The 15,630-nt window shown below is 45.4% G+C and overlaps 1 protein-coding gene across 8 annotated transcripts in view; it reads left to right on the forward strand.

The window, feature by feature from the left end:
* The window catches only part of BCAS3 (BCAS3 microtubule associated cell migration factor), a 376,521-nt gene that overhangs the window by 347,625 nt on the left and 13,266 nt on the right, over positions 1-15,630 (forward strand). For 3 of the 8 annotated variants that reach the window (XM_049804065.1, XM_049804064.1, XM_049804066.1), the window contains 2 exons: positions 4,906-5,073; positions 11,984-12,049. In XM_049804065.1, coding sequence (XP_049660022.1) covers positions 4,906-5,073; positions 11,984-12,049 — 234 coding nt within the window. Of the gene's footprint in view, positions 1-4,905; positions 5,121-11,983; positions 12,050-15,630 lie in introns of all 8 variants that reach the window. The other 5 variants (XM_049804067.1, XM_049804068.1, XM_049804070.1 and 2 more) reach the window with 4 other exon arrangements.

Raw genomic sequence — 15,630 nt, forward strand, 5'->3', positions numbered from 1 at the left:
TGTTTAAACGGGGTATGTTACAATTTGACTCACTACTTTGGGCAAGGAATTTCCATGCGCTGGTTCCTCACACGCCCATGGGGTTCTCGCTCCCGGCCGAGGCTTTTCTGGGCAGCTCTGTCCTACTCAGCCTGCGGTTGCCGGTACGTCCTGTGCCGAGCAGAGTGGGACTCCCTTCAAAGTCCGCTCCTGCTCCTGAAGGGGCCAGAAAAGGCAGGGGCTTGGCGATGGGCAGCCCCTCCTCTCCCTCCGAGAGCATCTTGGTCGCGGCCCAGGGTCTGCCATCGCCAGGGGCTGAACCCCCATCCCTTTCCTGAGAAGGATGCATCTTTTATCGGTTAAAATTGGCAGGTCATTTCCTCTCCTATTTACTCTGTTATTTTTGCTCACACGTATGTTGCAATATGCAAGGTGAGGCTCAAAACTGTCAAGCTCTTTAATAGAACCATTACTGTATTTTTGGAGAACGTACTCTTTTTGATTTACTGTTCCTTAGAAGACAGGAAATGGAGCTACTTGATTTCATATTTTAAACAAAGCCGTCCAGAGGTTTAATGAAAAAAATTTCCCCTGGCTTTCGAATTAAAGGGCCATGGTGAAAGATTTAGCTTAGCTATTTTGACTTAGAAAAATAACACACTAGAAGCATTAAAATATTTTGTAAAAATACTTTTACTACTAGATTTTTCAGAGAAGAAAATAAGCTGCCCTGGTTTTCTCAGTCTTGGTTGGTAGGGCTAACTGTGAAATGAAGGGACACTTCCAAGGTTTGGGACTTTTTTTTTTCTTTCTGTAGCATTTCTTTTCCTTTTATATTAAAAGCCTTGAAACAATTGCAATGCGAAAGACAAATCCAGCGCTTCCAAGCAGGGTAATTTGGTGAGTAATAACAGAAGCCTTTGCCGTTAATAAAATGCGAGAAACGTTAAGCAGAAAGACGGGTGGCCTGATTCTGCTCCATCCGGTGGCGGTGTGAGTAAAGGGAAGTGCTGGTGGGGAGGCAAATGTCAGTGGAAGGACAGAAGTGGGAGATTGGTATCAGGAGAAAATTAAAGTTTTAATAGGAAAATCCTGCGTGTGGAGCAGAATTAGCTTGGAGTGTTTGCAGCAGTGTAAAACTAAACACGCTGGAATTGCAAAACAAAGCACTTTCGACCTAGATGTTCAAGCCAAGGTTTCTGCTTGTTCCATTTGGTTTGATTTGGGGTTGTTTTTTATTTGTAGTGCCGTGGGTCTGGGACGGTGCTTGGGCATCACACAAAGGAGGCTGATGGTCTTAATTTCCACCCAGTATTTACTGAAGAATTTCATCTTCAGAAAATAAGCGGAGAAGTAAATGTTCTGCTAGATCGAAAGCACCACGCGATAGGATGAAATATCGACACAATTTTAAGTCGGTGGGATTTTTTTCAGTGATTTAATGAGGTTTCACCAGGATTTCACTAGTAATTGCTTGACTAAAATAATACCTAATTTGCTTCTTTTTCGAGTTGTTTCTAAATGAATTGCTCCGTTTAGGTGCAACCTGTTCCACCATCAAAGCTGTATCAGGTCTGGGGGACGGAAGAAAGTCTAGGCTTCGCGCATCAGGGTCTGATGTTGGTGGCTGTCAGTAGGATTTCAGCAGTTTGTCAGTAAAGGCACGGGGCGAAGCCTGCCTTCTCTCAACCCTTCCGTAATCCCTTGAATCAGCAGGAGCTTTCTTGGCTGCCTTGGTCCTGCAGTTGCATTCTGGCTGCGGGTTTGGGGGGATTTTGAGAGCAGGACGCTCCGCTGAGGTTTATTTGTAAACTTCTCTCTGGCTGACGATGGGGAATTTGATACATTATCAACCAAGATACTAGGATTGAAAAGGGGAGAGCGAGGCAGCCAGAAAGAGATTACAATTTAATAAATAGCAGAGATATGGTGAGCTCCTATCAGTGTAAGTTTAATGCTATTAGCTCGTGTGCCGTTGGTAACGATGTATGTAGGGCAAAGCACCCAGAGGCTCCTGGGGAGTAACCAGCCCATCTGCCATTTCATGCACTTCACGGAAGAATTTTCCAAGGTGTAAAAATACCCAGGATTTAATTCTGCCTTGAAAACACTATTTTACTTTGATACGTCTACTGTCTGCCGGTGCAATGGCAAGAAGAACGGGAAGGTCCGTGATAGTGGGTCTTGTTTTTCCCAAAACAGTTTTGTTTTACATCAAAGAGGGGTAGAGCCAGGGGTTTAAGGTAGGAAAGGACCTACCTGTCCAAGCAAGGTCCCGTTTTCTACCCCCACGCCCCAAGTAACGTCGGTCACACATCTGCGCGTTCAGCTTTACGTGGAACCCATTTTATCAATGCGTATATTGAAATAAGGAGGAATTTGTGGATTGCACTGACCTCCTCTGCCCCGCCGCCCATTACTGGCAGGCGGGGTGATCACCCGCGGGGTACGGTGGTGGCTGGTGAATCATAGCTGGATTCCGGGACGTGAATCGTATCGCCAGCTGCGTACTCCTAACGTGGAGGAGGAGTGAAAAGGGAGGAAAGATAAAACTAGAGCTTCACCAGCCTTATGGGTTTTTTTACAAGAAAACTTTCTGTGCAGTTAATCCCTCTAACCTGCATTTGCATTAACACTTGCAACCTCACACGTTGCTGCTAAGAAGTTTTGGCAGCTCTTGGCCCTGATCGCGGAGGTAACGCTGCACTTGTCTCCTTTGCTCTCACTCAAGTATCTCAGGAGTCGGAGACCGGCGCTCTATGAAGTTTCTCCCTGTACACATATGCAGGCATCTTGGCAGAGCTTCAAAAGCCATTTGCCTTATTATTCATATGTCTGCTTATAGGAGCAGAAATGCTCCCATTTCTCACTTTCAGAATAAGGGCAGACACTAGTAAAGAAGAGATTTCTCATCTCTGGCCCAACCCTGCAAACCTGGGGGAGCTCATCGTCTCCCCGCCGCCACCCTGGGGTTTGGGGATGCAGGTTTAAAAGCCCCCCCAAGAGCTCACCAGGTACATGAACAGCCCTGTCAGAAACTACTGAAATTGGGGGGGGTCTCGGAGGGTGTGCGGAGTGGGGGGGCCTCAGGGTCGCGTGAAACCGCAGAAGGATGACTTGAAAAAAGAAAGCTTCAAAAAAAGACCAAATTTTGCTTTTCCTCCTGCGGTTAAGATAGCTGACAATATGGAAACGTTGCAGAGCCTTAAACATCATCGAAATTACCTCGCTTCCTCACTGCATTTTTTCAAACAAGCTTCAAGAACCCTTGCTTTAAAACAAATTAGTGGACCGGAGTAACCTTATAAATCCAAAGACCCATTAAAAGTTGAAATATTTGGTCGTTCCTCCTCTTGGTTTAAACTGGGATTCATCCAGAGTTCAAGTGCATGTATCACAGAAGAGCCACGGTCCCATTTTGTAGAGGTCCATTTTAGTGTTGATGGTTTTCTAGTGCCAGGAATCTACTCTGCAGCCAGGCAAAGAGATAAATCAAAGTTGTGCGCGCCGATGAAATTCAGGAGCCAGAAGTCACCATTGCAGCCCATATAAATCCCTGAATGCCAGCCCCGGTGCTTTTGTCCATGCCATTAGAGTTCAAAATTATCTGCCCCTCTTTGCTGATGTATGGATTAACCGGCTGCCCGAGTGTTTACTAACGGTTATCACCCGGTACTTTGGACGTTATCAGAGGAAGGGACGCCTGCCGCGGGGCTTGGTCTCTCACCCTTTCTATTACCACCTGTCAGTGGCAGGGAGTGTGCTGTGAAGCTGTACAGTCACAGACTACAAGTGTAGATAGTTTCTGACGGCTGATCAAAGGGGAAAACCAAAGGCCTGATAACAAGGACGTGTTTCATGTACTTTTAACTTTGAGAAACATTGGCATTTGCATTTTTTCCCCTCGGTAGGCTGGCAGAAACCAGGCACAATAAATGCTGCATATTCAGTTACCTAATAGTTGAGTAAATGGTATGTGCTTGAAGCAACAAAGCATAACTGTAATCTTGTTCCAAGTGGGAATGATTTAAGTAAGCCTTCGCAGAAGACTTGCTGTATAATAAAGTAGAATAATTTTAATTTGTACTTTGAAGTGATCTCGAATTCAGAATCTAATCTTTGCATTCAGCAGAACATCGCACCCTGTAGTGAATGAGGTAATAACTGCAAGTTAAGGAGTTATTTTAAGTATCTCTTGTAGGTACGTGCGCTTTGTCACAATAGCCAGCATCTTCAGTAAAGCACTGGTGATGAAAGAGTCTCTGTTAGCTCACGTTTGACCTAAAATTTCACAGTGCTGGAACAGAGAAAATCCACAGATCCCCCAGACTGAAAGAAGGGCTTGCTTTTTTCCTTCGGTAGACGCTTCAAACGCAAGGCAGAAAGCAAGCCGTCCTTTTCTCATCAGCCTACCACACAGTTGCTCTTTTCTGCTCAAGAGCAAGAAAGGGATTTTAGCTAAAATTTGTGCCTGTTGGCAAAGACAAAATGACTTAACTGTTTCCGTTGTCCAAGATGAGAAGGGTGCTCAACAGCAGCCCGGTGAAAGACAAATCAACTTTAAAAATAATTTCTTGTTGTCTAACGTCTACTTAATAGCGTATATACAGTTTTTCAACGTTACGTGTCATTTACATCAGTGTCATTATGCTGATTTCCTGACTCTCGCTAGTGTGAGACCAGAATTGGGTCTGGTTTTTTAATTTAACCTTTTTGCTTACAGCTGCTTGGTCAAAGCCGTTCAGTACTTAGGGCTCTGCTTGCTCCTGCTGTGCTGTTAACACCAACAGTTTAACTAATGTGCTGAAATCAGCTTTTCAGGACCTCAAAACGCAAGGGCTTCTTTCTTTCCAGTGCAATAAATAGTATGTATGGAAGTAGTTTGGTCCCAGGGTCTCCCAAACGTCTCCCATTTGTTTGTTGAAGGTGCCTTCGACCGGAGCGTGACCTTGCTGGAGGTGTGTGGGAGCTGGCCCGAGAACTTCGGTCTCCGTCACATGTCTTCCATGGAGCACACTGAAGAGGGCCTTCGGGAGCGCCTGGCCGATGCGATGTGCGAATCTCCCAGCAGGGACATAGTGGGATCAGGAACAGGTACAAAGAAGAGGTGTGATCAGAGATCACGTACATCTCACCCAATGGTGATTTTTTTATTTTTTTTTTTAAGTTTTCCTTTTCCTTTTCTCTGTACACTGCCTCTCTGATTAATTAACTTTTACGGGGATCTCATTTCATGTGAGAGAAGTCATTTATAGAAAGAAAATAGCAGTAGAGCACATAAACATAGTCCCAGAAGCCTAAAGTAACTTGCAGAAAAATACCAGCACTTGAAGCTTCCTTACCGTATAGCTGCGACAAGGGCTCTCCTTCCTCCCCTGCCAACTCAGGAGCATCCAAGTCTCGGTGCAGATTGCTGCCCTTGCCCACCCTGCTCCAAACAATGTCATAATCACACACATCCTCATTTTGTGTCCTGAATAGAGCCACTGCAAAGCGCTGGTTCTGTAATCCAAATTAATCCATCTTCATCAGTGTCCATTATATTGATAAATTATATCATCTGTTTAAGTAAATGGAATGGCACGTCAGAGATTATGCTGCTCAGAAGGGGCCCGGTGGTAGGAGATGCTCAGAAACGTTAAAGCGCAGTTATTGCGGTTTTATTGTCTCCATTAATTTTGACTTGTTTTAAAAAAACGCCCTCTAGTAAAAGGACTAGGTCCATCTTTGATCCACGCACTGTTTCTGTAGTGACCAGCAGCTAACAGGAATGGTGGCTTCTGCCATCAGCTGCCAGCTCGCTTGTCACTCTCCTGGCAACTTGCCTGGGAAGGAAAAAGAGGACAAGCTCTAGCAGAAACGTATAGAAACACCAACCTACGGACATCACAGGAAGGCCGTGCAGACCAGAAGCTGTCTCTTCCTTTTGCCCTTGCCCTCCTATATTGCTGAGGGCCTCGTGCTGCTCTGAGCTCTCCCTGCTCCTTGGAGAAGGCTCAAGGACTCTCCCATCAGGGCTCGTCCCCCTGCTTTGCTGGTGGGTTGCCATTGAGCACGTAGCCCACGGCAGGTCACCGAACCGCTGCTCCCTCCCGCAGTCTGGAGAAGGCGGCTGCAAAGAAGCAGAATTAAGCCCTTGCCTGTAGGTACAGATCACAGTAACCAAGCCGCTGAACGGTGCGGAAGAACCCTTCATAGCCCAACTTGTCACCTTTCAAACTGTCTTTCCTCTGGCCTCCGTCTTGAAAAAGATGGAGTCAAGGGATGGTTTAAGATTTGGTGTTAACAGAAAGAGCTGGTTGAACACTAAGCATGGGTCTCAGTTACAGATCTGGTGCAAATTCTCACCAGCTTGTTGCCTCAGATGAGGCACTTAACGTGCCCGTGGCTCCAGTGCTCCGTCGCTGCAACGAGGATAGAGATGCCTCGCGTTGCCGGTGTGGAGTTTAATCAGGTCATGTCTGTAAAGGGCTGTGAAGGTGAAAAAACAGGCTGTGAAAATAGACAAAGGTACATATTTCATCACTTATTGACCCATACTGTGATGTGAGTGAACTTTGGGATGGTATCCGCTTCCAATAACAGGTCAGCTCCCCTCAGGCTGTGTACTTTAGGGGAGAAGTGAGGGGAATACCTGCTCTGAAAGCTGAAGCCATCTAGACATGCCAAATTCAGGTGACTGACTGCCCCAGACACTTGACTTCATATTATATTGTAAACCGAGAACTGTGTCAGAGAACAGAGGTCTGCCTTTTCCTTACATTTTTGCCAAACCCAGCTGATAGCAGCAAGTGCCAACTTCTTTGGCATAGGATGAGGCTCACAGAACTGCAGGTGTAAAGACAGAAAGCAACTGGCTATAGAGATGCCATCACTGAGCTAAAATTCACCCAAAGAGATTTCTCCCCGCTTTTACTCCAGACACGTAAATCTTCATAACGAGGGTAAGATAGGTGCCATCTCAAAGCAGCAAATGTCAGCGGCAGTAGCGAGTAACGTGAGCATTGAGCCAACTCACCCCATCCCACTACCCTCCTCTCGCTGTCATTACGCTCTATGTTTTCCTGCCTGTTGTGGGATTCTCTCCACCACTAACGTACTTTATTCTCAGGTTTTGGGCATGCGGTGACTCAGTGCAGCAGAGAAAACCTAGTGATAAGGCAGTGAACTCCCGTGCCCTTTCCACTTCCATCCCCAAACGGCTCTTGAGCTCTTCTTACCAGATGGCCATAAAAAGTTCTCTCCTGCTTAGATGATACCTGGAAAACTGCACTTGCCGAGGGAGCCGGCTAGCGCTCGCTACAACATGCGTGGCTGCGCTCGCGGCAGGCTGCCAGCCAGCCATTTGTCAAGCTGTGGAGCACGGTAAAGTGCTAGCATCTGTCTGCTGGTTAATAAATGGGGAAAGATAAGTTTGGAGGTACGTTAGCCTTGCTTCAAAGAAGAGGTGTCTTTGTTGGCTCGTAACGAGTAGGATAGTTTTCACTTCCCCCAAAACCACTTACGTCTTAACAAACCTAGGCTGAACTGAATTATCTTGGAAAAACATGCAGTTTTCTTCCTTGGATTCTCTGCTGCCCACTCACCTCAATGAAATGATAGCAGAGAGTTCAGCAGAGAAGGACACTGTAAATTTGCTTGTTGGTGGTTGATTTATGTATTGGTACTGGTTCCAAAGGCAGTGTTTATATTTCTGCGTTGGACTCAAAATTATGGAAGTTACAAACCTCCCTCTAATAATCCTAAAATGACTTACTGTAACTTATGCGTGCCTTTATGTTATGCATGCCTTTAACCCCTGTTTGTGCTCCTTGGACTCTCTTCAGTCCTTAAATACATTTTGCAGAGATTTAACGAAACTTGCAAAGTCTTACTCGAACTGAAACATGAATTAATGAAAATGTCTAACCCTGAATGCGAAGATATGTGCATGTGCAGTGCTCAGGTCCGCTGTGTGGACAAAGACAAAATGGGCAATAGGGTGGACAGTGAGCCTTTATCAAGTGCTCAACTGGTCCTGACATGCACTTAATGGCAAGAGATAAATAGATTCTTTTAATGCCTTAACTGCTAGGACATAGCTGACACGTAGATTTATATAGTAATCAGGGCTGATATGCTGCAGTAGCGCAGAGGAAACGCGTGCTCGTGGTACACAGAGCACTTTGGGGAGTAGATATTCGCAGCGTCTTTGTTTCTTACCTACCCCGCTGCATTGCAAAGCAGGGTTGGCAGCGCCTCACTGCTTCTACTGGCAGAGGCAGAAATGACCCAAAGGTTGGTTATACAGGAAACGTCAAATTGGAGGACGCAAAACCACGAAGAATAATCCAGCATTTGCAAGGAAGGGGAATTAGATGGCCTGATGGGTCTTTTCCACCTCTGACTCCCACTAGTTGCCAAGGGCTGTCAGACAGTGGATGGGAGAAGAACCAGGTCTGGAAAATGACCCCCCAAAAATCTACTTTCCTTGTGACCTAAATGATAACTCCAGTCATCCAGCTAGTTGACTTGATTGGGAAACCAGCTTTTCTCCTTGTTATCCAATTATCCAGACGATCCATGTCTATCTTAAGTGGAGTCTGCTGTACATAAGCTGTCAGCCGAGATACACATTTAATTCCAAAGAAGGCGTAAATTGGCAAAGATGCAAAAAGATGGTTTTGCTGTTTCAGTTTCTGTCAAACTCTCACTGAAGAAAAAAAAAAAAAGGTCTACTCACAAAACGTTAGTGGTCAGTGACCTCTTCTGCTTGCAAAGCTTTGTTTTCAAGCAGCTACAATATTTACATTTGCAATATAGTTTCTGAGTATGTGCTGGAGCTTCACGTTGCATTCTCAAAAAAAAAAAAAAAAAAGAAAAGCTAGTATTGTGATTTATGAAACTGTGCTTCCAGGAGACAAATATCTCTGACAATATTCCACTCAAACTGGACATGCAGAAATTGCCAGCCCAGGCAAGAAATCTTTCCTTCCAAAATGACACTGTAATCAGTAAATCCTCTGATTTATGTATTCCTTCAGCAAGTACATTTCTTAAGCTTTCAAATGCATTTTGGTCATTTCTAGGCATAATATTGAAAATTAGGCTATAAGAGGGAACCAGCCTGAGCGACAGGATATTTTCTGAATTTCGTCCGTGGAAGATGATTTCTGTGGCTACCCTGTTTCTGTGCCGTGGGAGTTAAGTGTGCTGAAGCCCAGGAGACAGATTCCCCTTGCGCTCTCTGCCCGTTCCCTCTGGGCTGAGGACGGCATCCGCAGCCGCGATGCTGATGTGGGTTCTTCCTACAGAGGTACAGCGTGGTCTGCGTACATCCCAGGAACCCAAATTCATTAACATCCACTTAAGACGCAGGCCGGCCTGAAGGAAAACCAGTGGATCTGTCAGTCAGTCCCAGAAAGGAGTTTCTAACTCCAGGACAGCAGCAGTGAGCATGGAACGGCGCGGCTCTGCATCTGCAGCCCCAGGAGGAAGGGTATTCTCAACCCTGGGGCGTTCGTCCCAGCTTCTCCTCCCTCCTTTCACTTGGGTGAAAGTTTAGCTTGACGTTAAATCTAGGCACAGCTTCAGGCCCGACTTTCACGTGATTTACCAAATCAAAACCCATTTTCTACATTTTCTTGGGTTTATGACTATAAAGCACATAGCACAGTGACAGAAGGGTAGATTTATTCTGTAGGAGACTTAACACAACAGACAGGTTTCCAAGGGAGAATTGTCAATATATAAAATAAATAAGTATACATCACTGCTCCGGTTATTTTGTCAGGATAGGCAATGCTGCAAACTTCCTTTCGTGATAACTGTGCCGCTGCCACTGTCAGACCCCTGGTTTTTCTGCCAGAAAGAGCCACTGGAGTCTGGGCAGCTGTGGAGATACGGGATGGAACTTACTGTGTTTGCAGTGTGCGATTCTAGTCTGTGCCCGTCTGCTGCGTCTTCTCTCTTACAATTTGTTTGGCTGCCTGAATGTTGCACTTACATTCATATCTAATTTATTTTGACAAAGCATACCCAAATCCACATTGCTGCAGCGTTGTACAGGTGGTGGAACTGGTCTGTGGACATAGAAGAGTAGAATTGCTTTTTGTGGGCATGTATCCTGTTTTTTTAAATTCATCGTGAAATCCAGTACCCTATGATGGCTCAGTTTACGCTGCCATTTATGGAGCAAAATAACTTTTTTCTTTATCAATCCTGTCTCAGAAATACATATGAACTTGCAGTAAGAGCCTACGTTAAAAACTGTAGAGCACTCCCCAAATTTTGCTTCTCAGAACCAGAGCTATAGGTCTGAACAGGGAAGGATGCAAGTATGGGACCATCACGGTTAATACAGCCTGCAGGGTTTGAAGAACTTAAAGTGAGGTGTTTGAAGCCCATTATAAAGTTTCAGTTTAAAAAAAAAAATAAAAAAGAGGTATAGCTCATTTTCTTCCAAAACTCCAAGTCTGCCAGCTACCACCTGTGGAAAGCCAGTGGCAGAGGGGTGAGGTACAAACACCGCAGAGCGCCCTGCGCCTGGCCCTCGGAAGAAACCGTCTGGATTCCTTCCAAATTTCATGAACAAACTCATAATGCGATGAAGGAAGCTCATATGTTGAAGCAAACTCTTTAACCTGATTAATGGGATGTAAGTAAGTGGAGCTAATTAGACGTGCTATTAGAGAATAGCCCGTACGAAACCCAGGATCGGTGCTCAGGGCAACTGGGATCCTGGTGCCCAGCTGAAGCCTAACTCGGGTCTTGACACCTTTGAGCTTTGCAGGGGGATGTTTTTGAAATCTATATGTAAAAGTTGCGGTTTGGAGAAGTGAAATCACCCTGCTTTCTGTGAGCCGCTGTCCTCTGATCCCGTGCAAGGAGCATCCTTCCTGGGTTTTTTCCAAAAGAGAAAATGTCTGTGGTCACAAGCTGTGTTCAGAGACGAGCAGCCACCTGGGCATAGATGTACGCGTACATTTAGTTTCAGGAATAGGATTAGCCCTGTATAGAGTCAGAGCTTCCATCAGGACCTTTCCATCTCTTCCTCCCTCCCTCCTTTCTTTCCTTCCTTCCTTCCTCTTCCTTTTAATTTTTCCAAGACAATTTTTCCCTTCCCTCTCCTCAGTTGGTCTTAATCCTAACTTGGACATGGGATGTGGGAACGCAGGAACACAGGACAATTGATTTTCCCTCCAAAGAGCATTTCTGCAAAGAGATTTCTGCATAGGTTCAATGCAAAATCAGCTCGGGCAGCGAACGCACTGGCGTATCAAATAACATTGATGCTAAAAGCAGCCTTTGAACTTTCAGAATATTCATCCCAGGGTCAGAGATAAAGTTACCCTCTCAAATAAGTCTAAGAGCTCAATGCAGTTCTTCCTACAAAAGGTTTCTTTGGATGAGCCTCGTTTAAAAGACGGGAAAACTCGGGGCTCTTTAGGAGCCACCACATTTGAAGTGCTGGCTAGGAGCAGCATTTGCATTGCACACATTTTGACACGGTTTTATTAGTTATTTCTCACGTGCAACATGCAACAACGCGGCAGCTGCCCCGTGCAGGACATCAAGAGCTTCAGCGTGGGCTTCTCGCTCTCTCCTGCCCACGCCACGGTCCCCGGAGCAGCCCGGTCCCGCAGCCCTGCCAGGGCCAACAAGGGCATTTTTTAACTTCACGACCATTTCCCAGGTTTCCAGATCTGCCTTACCACCAGCCGCGGGAGTTTTTAGTGGAATTTCTTCTAGGTCATACATTATTTAAGGGGGCGGGGGGAATGAATGCTGATACCACAAATGTTTCTGGTGTGAATTTAAGTTCATTGCTGTTTGTAGAAAAAGTCTGCTGATGCTTCTAAAGGGAGCGCTGATACCACGAGACAACTCTGACTTTCTGCCATTTGATAACAAGTTGATCAACTGCATTTACTTATTATCAGTTGTGGTGTGGGGAGATTCCTTTTCTTTTTTCTTTTTTCCTAAATCAAGGCATTTTTTAAGAAATATTTTATTTTTGATACAGACACAGCCGGTGAAGTAGCAGTAAAAAACATCACCACAAAGAGGCACATGGCTTTGAAATGTTTTGGTATGTAACATAACTGTATTGTTATCAGGTCTTACCTTTTGCACAAAGAATATTTCTCCCTGTTCTAAAAGCAAACCCTCCGTCAGCTTTCAAAGGGCTACGTACACAACGTGGTCATAGGGGAACAAAACAAAAAATATCTAAGCGTCTCAAATCATTTCACAAATAACATTGTTCTATTTCTCTCCTTAAACGAACAAGAGTTTCTTTGATTCTTTTTTTTTAAGTCAAATTTAGGATTCTGCTGTTCAGAGCAGAGAGGTCACAAGGCCCTAATGTATTTAGCATTGACTGCCCTCTCTTGTAGTGCGTCTATTAGTCAGTAATTTGATTTGTACCTATTCATTTGCAGTCCCTGCAGGAGCTCTGAGCTGGCCCCAAGTATAATTGGTGCTGTCTCTATTTTTACATCATTAGATTAGCCCCGACTCCTGGCCACTTGTTGTCTGCGCTTGTCTGTCCATTTATACAACCTAATGTAACACAAAATTCATTACTGATCACATTACTTTCAACTCTGAAGCCAGCTTTGTGATAAACATTTTGTTAACCCTTTCTCGCCAGCACACAGACCTGGGGGATAAATGCACTCTTCCTTTGCAGAAAAATCAATATCATAATAAAACAAAGTGCAGTCACATTTCTAGATTTGTCATTCCTCCTGGAGAAAGAAATGGGCAGAAACATAGATGACTAAATGATGTCTGCATCCAGGCATCTCACGCTGGTGTATATGAAATGAGCTCAGCGGTGTCCTTTCTACTAGAATATAAAGAAGTGACACGAGATAGGGCCAGCACTCAATTTAAAACTTAATTTCTTACTCATTGTTCTGCAAATGTTTTAGCTCTTCTGTGCAGACTGTAATCGGGTTACGACATTATTGGAACTGGACGTTTTTCTTCCAGTGCTTTGTCTCAAAGTAGTTAACAGAGAAACAATTCCCTTTCTCCTTAGAGATTTGTTATTGCATTGGGTTTTGTTTTGGTTTGCTTTGGTTTGTGGTTTTTCCTCCTAATGACTAAGCAAATTAATTTTCCTACTGCAATACTCCAGTATTTCACAGGAAAATGTAAAGCTCCGTTCTGTCTAGCTTGGCTTTGCTCACATTTGACTGTTTCGCTGAGTACCTCCTAAAGCATTAAGCTTTTTGCATCACCGAGGCTTCTGCTATTGATTTCAAGGGGAACAAGAGGAAAGCCACGGTAGGTATTCGCTTAAGCCTGATTCTGCAAAGGGCTGAGCATCCTTACAGCTCTCTTTGCAGCATCATGCCCATGAGGTGATGCTTGCTATTCAGAGAAATATATTTTAGTGCTCACAAAAGCTGCTGATTTTTAACAGTTTTCTGAATTCGTTTTCTGTTTGTCCAGCTTGGCTTGGAAATCGGTTATTTCGGGTTTTCTAAATATTTAGAAACATTTCTCAGTGTTTATTAAATCTTCCCTTTAAAAGTCCGAGTTCTGAAGCCTGCCCCACGCTGAGCAGGGTGCAGGAGACTAGGAACAGGGTTTTTCCATCTCTAGTTTCTGTAATTACCCTGTTATTCCTTTTAGGAGTCTTTGCATGGTATTTTTATGTAGGATAGGACTTACGGCAAGCATATCTCTCTAACTACATTTAAGAGCCCTCGTCTCCCAGCATTTGAACCAGGACTGGTATTTTTACAGCTGTTTTGTGAGCCAAAACCTGTTGCAGCTGCTGAGGTGGTGGCAGAATAAAGACAAGACAGTTCCTCTCCCTCCTCCCAAGCAGCCCCAGAGAGCCTTTCGGTGTTTTGCTGATATTTCACAGGAGTGATTTTAGGCGCGTGCAGCGTTGCCCGGCGCTTGCTCCTAAAGCCTGGCTTGGGTGGGGAAAGGCAGGAGTCTTTGTGCCCCTCTCTGCTGCAGCTTTGCCGGCTGAGCCCCGGGGAGGCCGGCGTGCCCCGAAATCCCCATTACAGCCTTACGGGACTCCTGTGACCCTCCCGTTAAGGATGAGCCGCAGGTCAGGTCGCGGCGCAGGGCATGCCGTGTGCTCGGCGGCGGAGGGTGTGCCGCCATCCCGCTCCCACCCCGGGGTCCCGCTGTCGGGAATTGCTGGGCTGACGCTGCTCCCATTTCTGCTTGCTGCAGATCTCCTGCACCTCTGGCGTTAACTCTTTGGAAGTTTGAGCCTTTTGTTGTCTTAAAATGACATGGGGCCTATTTGCTGGCTCCCCTTCCTGCCCGTGCAGAGCATTAACGTCGTGCTGATGCTGAGAGCATCTCCCGTTCCCTGGATGGTGAAAGGCCGATGGCCCGAGTCATTGCAGAGCTCTCATAAACTATGCATTGCCCTCACCAGGGAGGAGGCTGTAGAATGGAAACCCATTTTTTTGCAATAAATTGTTAAGCAGTTGAACTATTAAATGAAGGCTTCTTATCAGAGAGGTACAATGAAGCATGAGTCGCCAAACAGCAAAATGCACATTAACACGGCGAAACCCCCAGCAATAAATGGAAGGTCAAAAGCTAGAACAATTAAAATGTTAGAGTGCGAGCCAACCCTCTGGCCCTGCAGCTTTTCCCTCCTTTCAGCCGCAGAGGCCTCTCTTCCACCGCAGGATCTGCTCCTCGTGCTTCGCTATCGGGAGGCACGAGTCCTTCGACGGACTCCCAAAGTGCCAACTCCGAGGGATTTCTCCCACCCCTTCGGATGCCTATCGTTTCCTATCGTCGTACTGTAGTCTGCAGCCCTGCCATCACCTCTCATCACCCCTGCACATTTCTCTAACAGAATATCAGACAAATAGTAACCTGATTTTTTCCGATAATCTAGCCTCGCTATCCATGGTGGAGTCTAAGAGTATCGGGGCGTGGGGCCGTATCCTTGCTTAACAGCGATGTTGTTCACTATCTGATGCTCGTAGTGCGTCTAGCGGAGATGGTTAGGCAGAAAGCGGGAGAGAGGGCAAGGGGAGAAGGAGGAAAAAACCCAAAGGGGATTTTGGCTGGGGAGGATCGATGGGGCGGGAGGCTCCCTGGAGCGCGTCCCGTGGGACCAGGTCTGGTGGCTGTCCCAGGAGGAAGAGTGTTGTGGGCAGGTCCCGGCAATGCTGGGAACGGTTAGTTCTCCTTGAGGTATATATCGTCAGTTGTGGTATGAAAAGATTAGCTTTCCTTCCATTCCTAGCCTGCTGTCTCCCCACCATGGATAATACATAAAACAGTAGACTTTTATTCATTAACATTTATGGGAAAATGTTAATATTAAACTGTAAGTGAAAAGCCCTATCTTATTGAATTCTTCTGCTGTGTTATTGGGAGCCTAATTACATTTTGCATTTAAATAAAAACCAGATGACGTTCAGGACAGTCAGGCAAGCATTCTGTAAGTGAGAATTTATCTTGCGATCTGGGTAAACAATGTCTCATCATTTAACAGTTATTATAAATAATGGGTTTTTAAGCACTTTGCTGGGAGTTCATATTGGCTCCACACGGGTTGCACTAAGGGAGAGAGAATTTCAGTGACATCTTCCAGGCATCCGGTGAGGAGGAATCATATCCTGAGCTCAATTCTCAAGCTGCAGCAGTTTTCATCCTCCTCTGTTTATT

This window comes from Accipiter gentilis, chromosome 6 (assembly GCF_929443795.1).
Source record: "Accipiter gentilis chromosome 6, bAccGen1.1, whole genome shotgun sequence".
Lineage (NCBI taxonomy): Eukaryota > Metazoa > Chordata > Aves > Accipitriformes > Accipitridae > Astur > Astur gentilis.